At 35.2% G+C, this 19023-nt stretch overlaps 1 protein-coding gene across 1 annotated transcript; it reads left to right on the top strand.

Moving 5' to 3' along the window:
* Positions 1-4660: 4660 nt before the first annotated feature.
* On the top strand, positions 4661-18916 carry LOC145270538 (uncharacterized). The gene is made up of 2 exons (XM_080126182.1): positions 4661-4782; positions 16175-18916. The coding sequence occupies exon 2, from the start codon at positions 17585-17587 to the stop codon at positions 18785-18787; it is 1203 nt and encodes a 400-aa protein (XP_079982308.1). The 5' UTR covers positions 4661-4782; positions 16175-17584; the 3' UTR covers positions 18788-18916.
* The last annotated feature ends 107 nt before the right edge of the window (positions 18917-19023 follow it).

The following is a 19023-nucleotide window of genomic DNA, read 5'->3' as shown; positions in this document are numbered from 1 at the left end:
CAGGTAGAGGCGGCTCCGGCCCGGTACAGCTCTCGAGCTATATCGACTGGTTCTGAGTTAGGCGAGTCGACGTAGGAGTATTGGATTGTCCAAGTTTCCACAATATAGTTTACTCGGATCACAGACTTGTTCATGTACAGGTAAACTTAGGTAGACCCAAGCCTAGATTAGCCAGTTACTAGAAGCTGAACATGTCATTGTTCGATATGAAGGGCTTCTGTGACGGGTTATTACTAACTATTTAGCGTTAATATAATTAAGGTTCAGCTTGCCTCCCTTACTGAAAAGGAGCACCAAGCTTTAGTGATTAGGGCTAGGTTAAAAAGAATGCCCCAGGAAGCAACAAATATGGCTGCTGAACTGCGTGCAGAGACGCTTAGGCAAGCGGTTGATAGGCACATCGGTCATGTCACATTGCTGGACGGGCGTCCCAAGACTACAAACCAGAGGCGTTTAGATCTCATTTCCAGGAGCTTCTTTTCCATTGAACCCGGTATGTCATCTGAACAGTTCGACACCTATTTGGCTGACTTTTCTCGTCTTTCGACGACCGAAGTGGCTAGGTGTCAAGGTGGCATAACGGAGGATGAAGTCATTGAAGCCTTAAAGTGTGTCGATCTTAATAAGTCACTGGGGATCGATGGTCTGCCCTACGAAGTTTATTTGAGGTTTTTACATATCTTTGTCCCTTTGATGACAGTTTTATTGAACTCATGGTTTAGGAACGGCTCAATCCCCAAGTACTTTACCATGGGTGTGATAAAGCTTGTTCATAAAAGCAAAGATGGTGGGGATGGGTTAGGTAATTTCCGACCCTTAACGATGTTTAACGCTGAGTTAAAGATTTTGGCCAAGATTTTCGCAAATCGTCTACAGCTTGTCTTGGCGCGTCTTATTAACCCCGAGCAAATGTGTGACATGAAGGGCAGGACAATCCAAGAAAACTTGCACATGATACGCCTGATTATAGAAAAGGTCGACACTGAGGCCACGCTGATCAATTTAGATCAGTCCAAAGCCTTCAATATGGTTGACCATCGGTACTTGGGGACTGTTTTGTCGGTGGCTGGTTTTTGCCTGCAATTTTGCTCAATGGTTCATCTTCTCTATATTAATCCCGCAAGGATGATAGAAGTGAATGGGAAGAGGTCGAGACGCTTCAGTTTGTCGTGTTCACTTCGTCAAGGGTGCCTGCTGCTTGGGTTTGCGCATCGGTGCCTGGAGAGCTATGCCACTTCAGAGGTCTTTTAGTTGGTGCAACGGGCCTTACAAGATACTCGGCGTCTGGTTTGGTCCTGACCTCCAGCTAGAGAAAAATTGGTTGGAGGTTCGTAAAGCGGTTCGGTCCACAGCTGGGCTGTGGATCAGTAGAAACCTTTCATTAAAAGGGAGAGCAGAGGTGTGTAATACCCACATCTATCCAATCTTTATTTATCGCCTATCAGTGCTTCCAATCCCGTCAGATACGTGGCTATATTTGCAGAGGGCTCTTTTCAACATTTTATGGTTTGGAAGGGACCTATGGTCTGTCACGATGTCTGCTATCTACATCCTTCTGAAGGCGGTCTAGGTATGCCAAACGTGGAGATTCGGCTCCACACACTACGGCTCTAGCAGTGATGAGAAATGTTATTTGGAACACACGAATGAGAGTGGTCTACGGATCTGAGGACTTCGCTCCCCTCAGCCTTATATGAATATTCCGTGATAATTTGAAGGATCGTATCAGACTTTATTGAAAGGTTGTTGTCAATTGCGCATGTGTGTCGGATGAGAGAAGCAAGTCTTGACTGGTTCTTGAATGTGGCTTAGGCAAGAATTTTGGGTAGCAGAAACGGACAGCATCTCTGACTCGTTTTTAGTCAAGAGTAGGTCACGGTTTAGGCTACGGTAGGACCATTTTTAGGCTTCTGTGTTCATAACCTAGCTAGTGTGTGATAGCGATCATTAGGCTCCGTTTTAATTTTGTCCCATTTTTTTTTTTTAGCCCCATTACCCTCACCAATTAGGTGACAGATCGCTTGATTCGCCAGAGATGCGGGTTCCCTTATGAAGTTTTCGTAAGAGGTGTGGGCAATAAAGCGTTTGGGCCCGCATCACTCTTTCGACTGGCAAATCGGTGTATCTGCCACAGTTTAACAAAGGGGGGGGGGTCTTTTGTTACTAACATTGTAAATATTTCATTTTTATTTTGTATATAAAAACTTTATTTTCCCAAACCCCCTTTTCTTATGGGTTTTAATTAGGTTACCATGGTATGATGTTCTTATGGTGATTGACGAATGACGCTGATGTATGTATAGTATGAATGTGGTATTGTAGTGAAAGTAGAGTGAAAGTAGGAACTAGTTAGGTTAGATTAGTTAGCATTAGACAGCAGAGACCGTCCTTTCCCCTCTCCCCTGTTTGGACTTGTGCCAAATTTTTCTGAACTTTTACTGTGTAAAATTTTCAGAAAATAAATATTTTCATTTTTACTTTTTATGTTACTGTGGTTACCAGACCTGAAAACAGAAAAAGAAAGAGACAAAAAAAACCCCCAAAGAAACAACAAATAAAGACAAAAAAAATAAATAAAAAATAAAGCTGTTTCGTTTCATTTCGATAATAAAAAACTGAGAAAAAGAGGGGGGGCGTTTCGATTCATATTTACATTTCCGGTTCGATGTTTTGCTGCCTTAATTGGAATTCAGGATAAATTATTTCCTTGAGCTGAATTACACCCATGGTAAGTAACCAGTAAAGATTATCGATTAACTTTAATCTTTAAAACACGTTAAAAAAATAATCGGAGATCGATTAAAAAATATGATAAGCTTTCAAAACTATAAGCACCGCCAAAACTGGGGGGGGGGAGGTCAGTACTTTTTGACGGACCGTCTTTTAAAAAATCTACCAAAAATCAGGTAATTATCCGATCAATACGAAATTCTCAGCGATTATTAGAAGAATGAACTTTATAACAGTGTACTTATTTTTCATAAACGATATATATATATATATATATATATATATATATATATATATATATATATATTGCTTACACCCCCCCTTGTTTTGAAGTGGGAATAAATATGCTTAAAATAATCATCTGAAATTGAACAAAACATATTGTGTTGTTGTAAGGGACAGAATTATAGATTAAAAAAAAAAAATTGTTTACATACCTTATTTTGACGTCTGAATATCAGAACTTCGATTGTGTTTAATTATCCCGCTTTTGAGTTTTGAAGTGTGAAATTCGGTGAATATGTTAAGTAAAATAATTAATTTAAGTTAAGCAAAACAAAAAAAGAAATTTTTTAATATTTATACGAAAAAAGCCATTTTAAAATTTTTGATAAATAAATTAACAATTTTGTTTTAGCAAGCCGAATAATGCATGACCATTATTAAACAGGGCATGCTTTGAATAATCGATACAAAAAGAAATTCGATAAATGTTGTGCCCTTTGTGTTAAAAATAGCATCATTTTTTTCGATCCCGTTTGAAAACGTATGCCGCCTTTCGACTACGGTTGACCAAACGCGCTGAAATAATTTTTTTTATTCTGCTTTAAATTGCCCCCCCCCCCATTTTGGGGAGCCTGGCCCCCACACACATACACATTAAAAACCAAACGCATACAAATGGTCACCCATCTGGTACTGGCCAGCCTCAGCTTAATAATACATTGAAATTTTCGTCACTGAAAAATAAGTTTTTTTGGCCTGTTTGATCTTCCATAGTTTTCTTATAAAACGCAAACGTAAACAGAGTCGATCTCGACTCTACATCGACACGAAATATCTGGTTACCTATATGAATAAGTGGAATTATTTGAAATTCAGGTACTAATATTATAATATTTTTGCATATTCTCTTAGAAAATCATCCCAAATCTTAGTTAGACAATAAATAAATTAATTAATTATTTCAAAGACCTTTTTTTTTTAATATTTAAGTACGTTTTTTGTGCAAGACAAAAAAATGTCAATTGTTAACTTTTTGGGAAAATTTAACATTTAAAATTTAATTAAAAATAGTAGAAAAAGTTTTACATTATTCTTTTTTCTATATGATAAAATTCAGGGTTTTATCTGTCTGGGGGAAAAAAAAGTTACTCAGAAATAATGGATTTTAATAAATGTAATTTAGTTTTAAAAAACAACAACAACGACTTGATTTTGCGGTCATTTTTGGCGGTGCCTACAAAACTATGTTCACCAATCAGTTTCTGCCATTAAATTTCACGTGCAACGAATTAGAAAATTAACACGATAAAAAAAATAGGAAATCTATAAAAAAAATAATATGATAAACAATTGTTCACCAATATCTTTATTTTAAACTGTACGAGTACCGTTTGGTAAACTGCACAAGCATCAGATTAACTTTAGGCTTTATTGTTTCAAACACAATGAAAAAAATCAGGAATCTATATATAAATAAATAAAAATACGAAAATGCGGTTTTAAAAACTATCAGTTTCCGCCATTAAATTGCACATGCAACGAATTATAAATGAATAAAGATGAAACTTGTAATCTGTTCTGTCTCATGTAAATATTAAAATGTTAAATAAAATAATACTAATTTTATCCTTGATATTCACCAAATAGATCGGCTCTGTTTCGAAATGATCTCTTTTTGTTCCTCTTCAATTTTGTTTTCTGCGAACTTGCTCTTCCGTTCGTCATCTTGAATGTTAAGTTGAGCTTGTAAAGTCAATCACATTTAAAAAATCGTTTCCTTTATAAAAGCAGATAAAGTTAATCGAAAGCAGATTATAAAACAAAAACGTAAGTATTACTACATGGCGCACGTATGTGTATTTTTTTTTTCATCTTTTTTTTTTCATCGGATTATTATCGAATGGTCACTAATTTATCAGATTTTGTTTTCAATACTGACTTTAACATAAAAAAAAACGGTCAGTACGTAATTCTTTATGTTATCAGTGGTGCCCAATTCTGTATGCGTTTACACGTACAGAATTGATAACATTTTTCTTGATTTTTGTTTTTTTAATGTCTCTATGTCTTTGTTGAAACATGAAATCAGAAGAAAACAAAGAAAAAAAATTAGCTTAAAAAAATGCCCGCCTTACTAGGTGGTCATAAAGTGGGTGCTCATTTTACATTAACTTAATAATGATAAGTGATCCCCCATTTTTCGAAAAAGTAAATTTTTCATATCATCAAAACTATTTCTATGATCCACTATTACAGTATATATTCGTTTCCAGCACCCTTGGAAAACTTTAAAAAGTCGTCATTGTTAAGATTTAGAGGGGGTAGGATATTTTTTACGTGGAGTAAAACAATTTATCGTTTACTAAAAAAAAAAAAATTGATAAATTTTTCAATGATTCATGTTTCAAGTAAAAAAAGAATGATCGATGTATGTATCGAAGTGGTACCCCCCTCCCCTTCTGTATTTTTTTATTTTCATCTTTAAACAAAATTCAATGGATTATTACCTACTGGTCACTAATCCGTCAGATTATCAGAAAAAAAAATCAATATTTACCATTTTTTTAAGCTGTGTTCTGTTTCTCATACAACATTCTAGTAAATCGATCCCCCAGTTTGGAAACATCTACTTTTTCAGCAAAATTTTACGAATTAAGCCGTTTTTTTTTTAGCCTTTTGGATGTGTAGTTATGTTTTCTCCTTTCATTAATTAAATGTTTGTATTCTCGTCTAGTGCTTTTGCTTTCAATATGAGGGATCGATGTATTAGAAACTGTTTACACACGTAAGTATACCAAAGAGTTTTCCTGTTCATTTATTTGGAAATCCAGTTATCAGATTTTCTATTCGTTTGTTTAAAGAATGCTGATAATTAAAGAAACTTATGTTGTATTTTTAAGTTTTCTCAAAAATACATTCAACAAAATTTACAAATAACTTTTACTAAATAAAATAAAAAATCATGATTCTTAAACAAATTACAATTCTGATTTTTTTTTTAGATGAGGAATGATTCTTTGTATTATTTAGATTATTAAGACTACTGTTCTCAGCTTGAGTGTTATTTATTGTTCAACCATTGTAAAAATAACACTTAAGATGAGAACATTTCGAATAAAGAACATCGATTTTTGTAACTGTTGTCTTTGATTCGTCATTCAACAATTGAAGGTAATGTGTAATCATCTCTATAATGAACGTTGTATAACCCCCTTACAAGTAATGTGTCTCCCTGTCCCCTCTCCATCACAAGCAATGACTGTCCCCTCCTGTGTTAAAAGAATTGATCACCCTCTCTCCTCGCTAATCTCTGTTATAAGAATCCAGAGAACTGTAACATGTATAAATCTCTCCCCCTCATGATTGTTATATGTATCCACCATCTCTTTCCAAATATGTCCCCTATGCAATGGCGATAATGGAAATGCCATATTTACTTACCGGATTGTGATAGGTTAACTTTGATTCTGTTTGGAAAAGTGAATACGACATAAAATTAAACTATTTTGTATTTTGTTGAGCATTAACTGTGATAGATGAAAAGGTTGAAGTTTATTGTTAATGGGACTTTCATAAGTGGATGTTCTGAATTTGTGTAGAGAAAATCATAACTTACTTGGCTAGCATGTGCTTGAAAGTGTTAGTTGTGTAACAAAAAAGAAAGGTTAAAATGGTAGTTGGTTTTATTGTTGACGTGTTTCTATGTATGTTGTGATTGTTGTGTAACGGACTATTGTCATCAGATCTTTAATGTCTATTGTAGTGACCTGTGAGTCTTCTAATTGGTGGTGTGTACTTTCATATCAACATATATACATATATAACATGACGTCATACCTGGTTCTGCTACTTCTGATAGATGTGTCATACGTCCTTGTTGAGCTTGAATCTGTTTAAAGGAACGCTACAAGACAGGACCCAAGACAATGTAGGATTTTGTATCTTTGAATTGGGGATTTCTTCTATGCTTCTATTTTGAGACTTCTCCTTCACAAAGGTGACCCATTTAATCCCATCTGTCTTTCTCAGCGTTTTTAATCCAACTTCAGCTATGCTCGCACAAACTGGAACATATAACATGTCATCAAAAATGACTTTAAATCTCTTGTCAAGTTTTAAAGTTGGAAGTTTTTGACAGCAGTGTATCGAATTTACCTGAGAAAAGTTTAACAATAATTTGCTAATTTATATTTATCTGCTGAAACGATTATAGTATAGAAAGACAAAGTCTCATTCTAACATTAAAAAAAACAGTTTATTAATTTTATTCGTTAGTAAAAATGTAGAAAATAAGAAAAGGATTGTAGAATGAGTCCATCTTTCAACCAATCAAGCAATTAAATGTGATAGATGAAAAGTTTAGAGTTATTATTAATGGAACATTTTTAATGGGGCTTTCATAAGTGGATGTTCTGAATTTATGTAGGGAAAATTGTAACTGACTTGGCTAGTATGTGTGTGTGTTTTATAAGTAGATCCTTTGAATTTGTGTAGGGAAAATTGTGACTTGGCTAGCATGTGTGTGTACTTCAAAGAGTTGTTTGTGTAACAAAAAAATAAAGGAAAGAAAAGCTAAAATGGCAAAACGGTTTTATTGTTGATGGTCAATTGTGCAATGCAGACTGTCGCCATTTTTATGCCAATGAAACAGGGAAATTAGTAGAATCACCATTCAGTGTGTTGTTAGTACCAATAGCTGGAAAGGAAGAGAGGATTGCAAATTTTTAACAATTTCATGAATGTTGTCATGTTCTTAGCTTGCCTGAGAAATGACCTTTTATTTGGTAAACTAGAAAGGAAGTTGACTGCTAGCAGCAATCAGCACAGCTTATAAACCAAAAATTCAAAATCTCAAACCGTCAGGTGTCGGTGCTGCTGCTATAGAAATAATGGTTTCCACCTAGACTTGATATGCTGCTTTTGGTTATGGCTCAGTAATAAAGCAACTGGCACAGTCACTGATCCTGGTTTCGAATCTCACTGATCATTTATAGAGATGAGAGTATGTAATGTGGCTCTTACATTCGAACAGTGTTATTACATTTCAAAAACTCAGACCCGCACATTGTCTGGTACCATCGCAGAAACAAAAAACAATGAAGCACATTAAAATATGACTCAGCATTTTATAAGTGGATACAAAAAAATTATTCCAGTAATTTTCAACAACGCACTTTACTGTGTTTCAAAATATCACTTTGGTGTCAAACATGTCTTTCAGAAAAGCCCTTTTTTTGTCACCTCCTTTCCATTTTTTGACCATGCAGCACATATTTTCTCTCCCACTGCAGATGAGTCCAAACACGTACAATTGCTTTCTTTTTGTGTCAAGTTAAAAATGAATTTTTTTTTGTCTTTTTCATAATCTGTTTTTTTAGTTTTTTTTAATCATGCATGGAACGAACCTGAGAAAGGAATATTTTTTCAAAACAGAAAATAGATCTTACCCAACCTAAACAATTCCATCTCACTTGTTCCTCTTCCCCACTTCCAAACACTGAACATACTTTAGGCTTTTCCAAACAGATCCTAATATCGTCTTTGACATCTACAAGTGATGAAAACAAGGGATAACTCGTGTCCAAAATTTTCGATGTTATGCTCTGTGTCATGATTCTCCTCTTCAACGTCAGACTCCTCATCTTGTCTTTCTCATTGGTTGAGTCCTCTATATTAAGATAGCAGCTTCTTCTATGGCTGAATTGCTATCCAACTCATGCGTTCTTTCTTAACAGTCTTTCCAAGCTGAGAATTTCCCATTCCTTGATTGACATTGCCTACAGATGTTATGCATGCACGTTTGTCATGGAGCCCATCAACTGGTACTTAATCCTATATGAGACTGGGTCTGTTTTTCTATAACCACATAATATGGTTTCCAACACACATCCAGCTTTCCCAGCCTCTGGTTGTTCTTATAATAAACCAGATCTTCAATCTTAAAATCTATGGACTTTGTTTTCTTATCAGAGTCCTCTATTAATTTTTCGTAGCTTTCCGAATGTTATCCCTTACCAAAGTAAAAGATTGATGCATCTCTTTTAGAGTGATCTCGTGTTGCTCATCACCATAGCATACTCTACAAGGCATTGATATATTATCTAATGGCAGGATCACGTCTCTGCTGTAGATCAAGAAGTATGGTGAGAATTTCATTATTTCGCTCACATGGAATCTGACAGTCGCCAACATTTTGTTTATGTATAAATGCCATGACTGTTCATTGTTTGCTAAAATGTCATACATTATCCTATGAAATCTTTCTATTTTCCGTTACTTTAGGGGAAATAAAATGATGTGGTCACGTGATGTATGTTGAGGTCCTCCCATGCCTTCTTCATCACTTTGTTAAAATTTTTGGACCCATTGTCTGTTAACAACATTTTCTGCCTTCTTATCATTTCCTTCTTATTAAGGATCACAAAAGCCTCTGGCCAACCACTATACATATCGATGAAGGTCACTATGTACTAGTTACCTGAAACTGTAGGGTAGGGCTTGGAAATGTCAGTTTTGCAAAAGGAAAAGGAGGCAAACCGCATTTCTGCATTTGAGGTTGTTGCTTTCTCAGGTTTCTGGTTTTGCATGAAATACATTTGCCTACGTATTCATTCAACTCCTTATATGAACACGGACAGAAATACGTTTGCTTATTAGTATGACACGTCTTTTCCACGTCCATGTGACCGCTATTGTCATCATACTGCACTAGCAGCAATCAGCACAGCTTATAAACCAAAAATTCAAAATCTCAAACTGTGAGGTGTCGGTGCTGCTATAGAAATAATGGTTTCAACCTAGCCTTGAGGTGCTGCTTTGGGGTTATGGCTCAGTAATAGAGCAACTGGCACAGTCACTGGGATCTTGGTTTCGAATCTCACTGATCATTTATAGAGATGAGAGTATTTAACAGTGTCATTACATTTCAAAAACTCAGACCCGCACATTGTCTGGTACCATCGCAGAAACAAAAAACAAAGAAGCGCATTAAAATATGAATCAGCATTTTATAAGTGGCTACAAAAAAAATATTCCAGTAAGTTTCAAAATATCACTTTGGTGTCGAACATGTCTTTCAGAAAAGCCCTTTTTTGTCACCTCCTTTCCATTTTTTGACCATGCAGCACATATTTTCTCTCCCACTGCAGATGAGTTCAAACACGTCCAATTGCTTTCTTTTTGTGTCAAGTTAAAAATGAATTTCTTTTGTCTTTCTCATAATCTGTTTTTTATTTTTTTTAATCATGCATGGAACGAACCCAATAAAGGAATATTCTGGTGGTTCTTATAATAAACCAGATCTTTAATCTTAAAATCTATGGACTTTGTTTTCTTATCAGAGTCCTCTATTAATTTTTCGTAGCTTTCCAAATGTTATCTTTTACCAAAGTAAAAGATTGATGCATCTCTTTTAGAGTGATCTCGTGTTGCTCATCACCATAGTATATTCTACAAGGCATTAATATATTATTTAATGGCAGGATCACGTCTCTGTTGTAGAACAAGTAGTATTGTGATAATTTTGTTATTTCACTCACATGGGATTTGACAGCTGCCAACATTTTGTTTATGTATATATGCCATGACTGTTCATTGTTCACTAAAATATCATGCATCATCCTATGAAATCTTTCTATTTTCTGTTAGGGAGATAAAATAACGTGGTCACGTGATGTATTTTGAGGTCCTCCCATGCCTTCTTCATCACTTTAACATTTTCTACCTTCTTATTATTAAGGATCACGTCTCTGTTGTAGACCAAGAAGTATGGTGAGAATTTCATTATTTCGCTCACATGGAATCTGACAATCGCCAACATTTGGTTTATGTATAAATGCCATGACTGTTTATTGTTCGCTAAAATGTCATACATCATCCTATGAAATCTTTCTATTTTTCGTTACTTTAGGGGAAATAAAATGATGTGGTCACATGGTGTATGTTGAGGTCTTCCCATGCCTTCTTCATCACTTTGTTAACATTTTTGGACCATTGTCTGTTAACAACTGGAGTTGTACCTTGAATCTTGGGAAAATCTCATCAAACAACAGATGCACCACCATTTCTGCCTTCTTATTAGGGATCACAAAAGTCTCCAGCCAAGCACTAATCATATCGATGAACGTCACTATGTACTAGTTACCTGAAAGTGTTGGGTAGGGCCTGGAAATATTGAATATCAGTTTTGCAAAAGGAAAACGAGGCAAACAACACTTCTGCATTTGTAGTTGTTGCTTTCTTAGGTTTCTGGTTTGGCATAAAATATATTTGCCTACGTATTCATTCACCTCCTTATATGAACAGGAACAGAAATACTTTTGCTTATTGGCGTGAAATGTCTTTTCCTCACCCATGTGACCATTATTATCATCGTACTGCACAAACAGTCTTTTTCTATGATGCAACGGTACATATAACCTTATTAATAGTTTGTCGTTGAGTTTCGACATCATCTCGTCTTTCACTATGAATTATTTTTGTTCCATTATAGGTGATTTACCATTCTTCATCCGCATCTTTAAATCTAAAAATTTCCCTATCTGTTTCTTAAATCTACACTCGATATCATAGAACATTCAGACGATACTGATGAACACTCAACCCTTTTATATGACGCAAACTTTTTTGGCTCCAAATGATTCGATTTTATCATTAACTTTATGTGATAACTAGTAAATTAGTTTTTCAGCCTCTTTGCTCTTCCTTTGATCATATGACAATTTGCGACAGATATTCCCCAAATACACGATTGGATGCATCTGTGTACAGCCGGTTGTCCTTTTCAGGATCAAAATATGCCAATATAACCATATCTGCAAACTTCGTTTTTAGGCAAACATTAAAGGCAAACTAGCATATGTTGTCCCATTGGAACCTTTCATATTTCCTCATCAAGTAAACTAACGGCTCACTTGTCTCACAAAATTTTTTGATAAATCATTGATGATATGACGTGATATTGAATAAATCTCTAATTTTATCGATTTGACTTTGTTATACCCTGTTCACTTACTTTGAACCACAGATACTGTACTTCTCTCCTAGAAATCTCACATATTATGGCTTTTAACCTAAGGTTGTGCTTATGTAAACTGGCTTGTACCCTATCTATGTGATCTAAGTGGCTTTCCATCGTATCTGAGAAAATTAAATAAATTGCATAAACTGGCTAGTACCCTATTTATATGTTCGTATCTGAGAATCTTAAAATATCATCCAAATACGGTAATGTATAATCTTGCTGTACCTGTATAACTATGGACATTAATTCCGGAAAGACCCTGGATACATTTGCAAGTCTGAGTGGCATCAGGTTAAACTGAAATAAACCCTGGTGGCAGGTGAACACAGCTTTCATTTTATTGTCCTTACTTAATTTAAGCTGCTATTACCCTGACTTTAGGTCTATTGTTGAGAAATATTTTGCTGGCCCGAGCAAGGCTAGTATATCGTCAATAACCAGTAATGCTCAGGCATACTTCTTGGTGATTTTGTTTAAAGCCCGAAAATATACACCAAATCTTTTCTACTAACACTAATAGAAAACTCCACGGGCTATTCAATGCCTCAATGACACCTGTCCGCATCATTTTGTCTATTCTGTAAGTCTACCAACTTTTATTGCTTTTCAATACGGGCATCTCAGTATTAGTTAATGCCTTCCTGTATTGATACGCTTCTCCAGCGTATCGGTTCCGTCCAAGAAAAATCTCTATTCTACTTCAGCAACATATCAACTTCCAACTTGAATTCTTGAGGTATTTTTATTCCCTTCAAATTTTTTTCTCTTTTGTCCATCATTCATGGTAATCTGGATAATGTCACCAGTCACACTACACTTAGTTATTTTGCAACTCCCTCTCAAGTATGTATGCAGATGCTGGTGTTTTAATGTAATTTTCTGTGCTAACTGAACTATTGATGAAATATGGGCAAAATCTTATAGAGCGATATACTCATCAAATAGTCTCATTGCTCCTAAATCAAAATACACCCTAACCCATTTTTCTTAAGTTGTGGTATAGTATGACACTTGTACTGAGATTCTCTGTAACAAAGAAGTCCTCGTGGATAGACTGACTTCCTATTTCTAATCTTAATCGAAGGATCCCTTCTACAATTAATTGGCATCTATTAGCTGTTCTTAAACTAATGTTTTTATCGCATAGTTATGTCTCTGTCTGAGTGCTTTAAAAAATTTATTACTGACACCTCTGCTCCCTTATCCACCAGAGCTCTATAATTATTTCCCTGAATTCTTATTGAAAAGGAATTTGATGCGCCCATATTACCAACTATGTGCATTGATGCCCTTGTTCCGTTTATAAGGCATCAAAGGAATGGAGCGCCCTTGTTTCCTTGGATATGCTTCCTGCAGAATCTCTGTATATGGCCCAGCTCGCCACAATAACTAATATCTAATTATCTACCTGCCTATTTACTTCTCTTTACTTCATGTACTAGTCCCTTACTCTTCTTTTATGTCTCCATATCTTTGGGGACTGGCTGGACCCATAGCCTCAACTAGAATCAACTGTCTCATGTGAAAAACCTCCATGGGATTTTCTTCGTACTCCTTCCTTATGTCGAGCCAGATCTTCCATTTAACTTTTGCTAGGGCCTTCTGACATTTTTCCTGATCCACTACTCCGGTCACCCTGAAATATTACAAGGTATCAATAATCCACCTCCTTTATTCCACTGTCTCTTTTATTTCACAACAGCACTATTTTCATAAAAAGAAATGTCCCTCTTATTTATATTGTTACTGACACCACTGCCTTATTTTTCAATAGTGAACTCAATCCCTGCACAAAATTTGAAAACAGATACTACTCCATTATAACAACAAAGTGCTACTGACGAAAGAACAAAATAATAATACCACTCCAAATCAAACTCTTGTCTCTGATTTTCCAAGTAATCGCATGCCACATGGGGTTTACATCATTAAAAGACTCTAATAACACTCTATATATCTTTAAGTATGTAGCCAGTATAACAGTTCAATCCTCACAATCTATATAATGTAAAGAAACTGTCTGTTTCGTAAAACACCGTGCAAAATCAATACATACTAATAAAAATATACTAATATACTAATAACAATACATATTAAAATGAGGTAGAAAGCTTAAGAAAAACTCTCCACCAGAAAGCAAGATAGTTAAATCTCTTATGAATACTGCCATTATGTTATACGAATAAAAGTTTGTATATCATATACAAAGGACATGGACGAAACAATGAAAGAATTTGTAATTTTTAAAACGTCACATTAGTATTAAATAGTGCATGTCAAATGGTTTATGGAAAAATCATGACAAAGAGATTCCATGTAAATGTTGAAAGTTATACAAATGTAATCCATGTTATGGTAGAATATATGATTTAAAAGGCAAACCATCTACCCTTATGGGATGAAATAAAAATTATAAATGGAGAAGAACAATAAAGAGTAATCTGGCTTAAGGAATCGATATATATTCTGGGTGATGATCAATTACTAAGCCTAGTATAGTATTTAACACGATATGGAAACAATTAATTATAAATAATATAGTAATACGCAGTAAAAAGTTTCTATAAACTCTTCCGATACTACAATCTGAAAGGTTATGGAAACAAAAAGCTACATTCTAAAGATTTATTTTTAAAATTTACATTTTATGAAATTAGGCTTTTTACACATGATCAAAATTATAAGACCAGAGACAAAAATTCTATTAAATTGTCAAAAAGTGTACGAAAAGTGTGTGAAAACATTCAACAATAAAACTTAATAATGAGTTCTACCTCCACTGCTTTTGATGACTTCAGAAATTTTGGGGGGCAAGTTAGAAATAAGGATTTCCATTAAGGTGCGAGGGATCCTGCTCCAGTTTCTTAAGATGGCTTCATGAAGTTCATTTTTCTTGAATATTGTTTGCCGTTTCAATAAACCTCTTTTTTCATCCATCCTTAAACATATTCAATTGGGTTCAAGTCTGGTGAGCATGAAGGATGTCCCAAGAGATGGACTCCATTTTCTTGTAGAAAGCTCAAGGTCTGTCTTGCATTGTGGACTGCAGCATCAACCTCTTGGAATAACCATCCATCCCCACACAAACGATGTCCCTCCATTATCAAAGATGCTTTTTGTAGCACGCTAATATAACCAGCTGTTGTCTGACGACCCTGCACCATCTGGAGTTCCCTCTTATCATCTGTAAGAAAAGGCACCTCATACCATTATGGACCCTCTACCACTATGAGGTGTGGAAAAAATTTCAAAGGACATGCTTTTGTCATGTAAATATCGCTGTAACTCATAAGGACCATCTAAATTGAATTTTTCTCATTAGATAACAAGACTGTCTTCCACTTCTCAACGTCCCAGATTTGGTATTCACGACCAAATCTTAAGCGTTCCACTTTGTGATATGGAAGCAATAGAGGAATTTGTTTACACTTTTTATTTACCATGACTTTTTTTGTAAGTGTCGTCTGATTGGACTGTAATCAGCATCTGTAACCGACTTAATTTGACTAGAAGAAAGTCCTCTGTCATTCATAACAATCTGTTTTATTTTCCTACTCAATGCAGGAGAAATTTTGGGGGCCTACCAAAGGATTTTGCTTTTCCATAATTCTCAATGTTCTTTAGAAAGTTGACAATAACAGTTGCACTGCGATATACCTTAACTGCTATCACTCGCTATGACCAACTTTGCTTATGGAATCCTAGAATTCGAGGGCAGTCAACTTCGGTGAGTTTTCTTGGTTTAGGCATGGTAACACATTTACACAGTGATTGCTAATCTCTAACTGAACTAAAAACATTAGAAGTAGCATAAATCTAAGAATTTAAACCCTTGGTCTTATAATTTTGATCATGTGTAAAAAGCCTAATTTAATAAAACTGCAGATTTTTAAATAACATTTTTGGAATGCACCTTTTTGTTTCCACAACCTTTTATATTGTAGTATTAGTAACATTAAGTTAGAAGAGTTTAAAATCTATCCTTAAAAAAGTGCTATGGTTAGAGTACTTGGTAAAAATCAGTTGTAAGTTAAATACTCCTGAATGCTGAAGTTTCAATCTTTAGTGATATTGAAAATAAAATTTCAAATTACATAGGATGCTATTTCAAATTACATAGGACGCTATATATATTTTAATAAAAATTAAATTTTATCACAAAAATTTTATTTTTTTAAATTTATTGTATATTTTCAGAATTTGCAACACTGAAAAGAAATCGATTAAGAGATAAGAAGACCTTTTCTTCCTTGGTGATGTAACAGTTTTAATTCCTTCAAATAAATTTTTAGAATTATTAGCGTGCTTATTCTCATATACTCAACTCAATATACTTTTTGTGAAATGCAATCAAACATGGGAGATAAACTACGTTCTTGTGAAGTATGTGGTTCTTCTTTTGCATGGAAGTCACATTTGTTGCAACATATGAATACACATACAGGAGAGAAACACCATTCTTGTGAAATATGTGGTTCTTCATTTGCACGTAAATCAACATTGTTGAATCATATGAAAACACATACGGGAGAGAAACCACATTGTTGTGAAGTATGTGGTTGTTCTTTTGCGCAGAAGTCAACTTTGTTGAGTCATATGAAAACACATACGGGAGAGAAACCACATTGTTGTGAAGTATGTGGTTCTTCATTTGCACATAAATCAACTTTGTTGAGACATATGAAAATACATACGGGAGAGAAACCACATTCTTGTGAAGTATGTGGTTCTTCATTTGCACATAAATCAGCTTTGTTGAATCATATGAAAACACATACTAGAGAGAAACCACATTCTTGTGAAGTATGTGGTTCTTCTTTTGCATGGAAGTCAAGTTTGTTGAATCATATGAAAATACATATGGGAGATAAACCCCATTCCTGTGAAGTATGTGGTTCTTCATTTGCATGGAAGTCAAGTTTTTTGAGTCATATGAACACACATACGGGAGAGAAACCACATTGTTGTGAAGTATGTGGTTCTTCTTTTGCACATAAATCAACATTGTTGAATCATATAAAAACACATACGGGAGAGAAACCACATTGTTGTGAAGTATGTGGTTCTTCTTTTGCGCAGAAGTCAACTTTGTTGAGTCATATGAAAACACATACGGGAGAGAAACCACATTCTTGTGAAGTATGTGGTTCTTCTTTTGCACGTAAATCAACATTGTTCACTCATATGAAAACACATACAGGAGAGTAATCACATTATTGTGAAGTATGTGCTTCAGGTATTGCACGGAAGTCACATTTGTTGCGTCATATGAAAACACATACGGGAGAGAAACCACATTATTGTGAAATATGTGGTTCTTCTTTTGCACAGAAATCACATTTGTTGTGGCAGATGAAAACACATATGTGGGAGAAACGATATTCTTGTGAAGTATGTGGCTCTTCTTTTGCACAGAAATCAAATTTGTTGAATCATATGAAAACACATACGGGAGACAAACGATGAAAATAGTGTAATACGATGAAAATAGAGTAACACGATGAAAATATACAGCATGATGAAAATAGTGTAATCCGAGAACTGGATGAACAGGAAACATACAAATACCTCGGTATTGATGAAAATGAGTCCATCCAGCATTCAAAGATGAGAGAGAAACTAAGCCAAGAATATTTACGCCGGGTAAGAAAAATCTGCAAAACTGAAATCACAAACAAGAACAAAGTTACGGCAATTAACCAACTTGCCATGCAAGTACTAACATATAGTTTTGGCATTATTGACTGGCCTCAGAAAGACATAAATTGGCTTGACACAAAGACAAGGAAAATGCTAACCTTGTACCGAGTTATTTACCGAAATCAGTGCATGCCTCGTTTGTACCTACCCAGGCGAGAAGGAGGTATGGGACTCTCGGAAGTCAATCATCAACACAGAGCCACAATCGTCAGCATAGGTCAGTACATAATACGTTCCTGTAACTCCAAGCTTATGAAAATTAAAGACCATTATCAGAATCGAGCAAGTAGTACAACATCTATAACACAACTTGCCACTTATTTGGGAAAAGATTGCCTTACAAATGATACTGAGAACCCAAACAAGCCTGCCACTGACATAGCCCAGAAAAGTCGGAAAAAATACACTAGCCAGTTCCATAGTGTTAAAACAGAAGAATGGACCAACCATAAACGGGCAAAATACCTACCGACTGAACTATCCCAAGAATATATTGATAGGGATGGTTCCCTGGACTGGCTCAAAAGAGGATCCCTCCATTACGACCAAGAGAGGTTGATATTGGCTGCACAAGACCAGGGCCTCATGACAAACGCCTTCAAAAAGATGTGTGGTCTAAGCAACAATAATAAATGCAGGTTCTGTAGCACTGAGGTTGAGCGTGTGGGCCACCTGATATATGGTTGCAAAGTCCCACATGGAGACGGTTATTATATAGATCGCCATAACGGAGTTTGCAAATACCTTCACTGGAAGATATGTAAGAAACTCAACATTCAGTGTAGTAAAAACTCCTGGGAACATATACCCGAACGAACAGTTGGGAATGACAACTACACTATTCACTATGACTACATAATCCCTACTGCTACATATCTTGAAAACGCAGCTGTTAAACCAGATATAGTGATTTGGGACAGAGCAAACAAAAAAGCAACCGTAATAGAGGTCAGTGTACCCAATGATACATGGCTTAACAGAGTTGAGAGGGAAAAGATAACAAAGTATCAAGGACTTATGTATGATATGAAACGAAATTGGAAATTAAAAGACGTTTCAATTATACCAGTCATCATAGGAGTAACTAGGCTTATGAAAAAGAACTTTTAAAAGTACATAGCAAGCATACCCGGTGAACCAAGTGCAAGTGAAATACAAACGATTGCACTGAAAGGGACGGCTAGAATCCTGAAAAGATCTCTTGGTTGGACTCACTAAAATAGGGGTAAATGTCAGACATCTGGTTGGATGTCCCACCCCCTAGAAGAAAAAGTTTAAGAAAAAATGAAAAAAGAGAAGAGACAAACCACATTTTTGTTAAGTATGTGGTTCTTATTTTCCTTGGA

Source organism: Euprymna scolopes, chromosome 46 (assembly GCF_053919585.1).
Source record: "Euprymna scolopes isolate OS-2025 chromosome 46, ASM5391958v1, whole genome shotgun sequence".
NCBI lineage: Eukaryota > Metazoa > Mollusca > Cephalopoda > Sepiida > Sepiolidae > Euprymna > Euprymna scolopes.
Note: the sequence above shows the minus strand (reverse complement) of the source record. Positions and strands in the feature narration are given on the sequence as shown.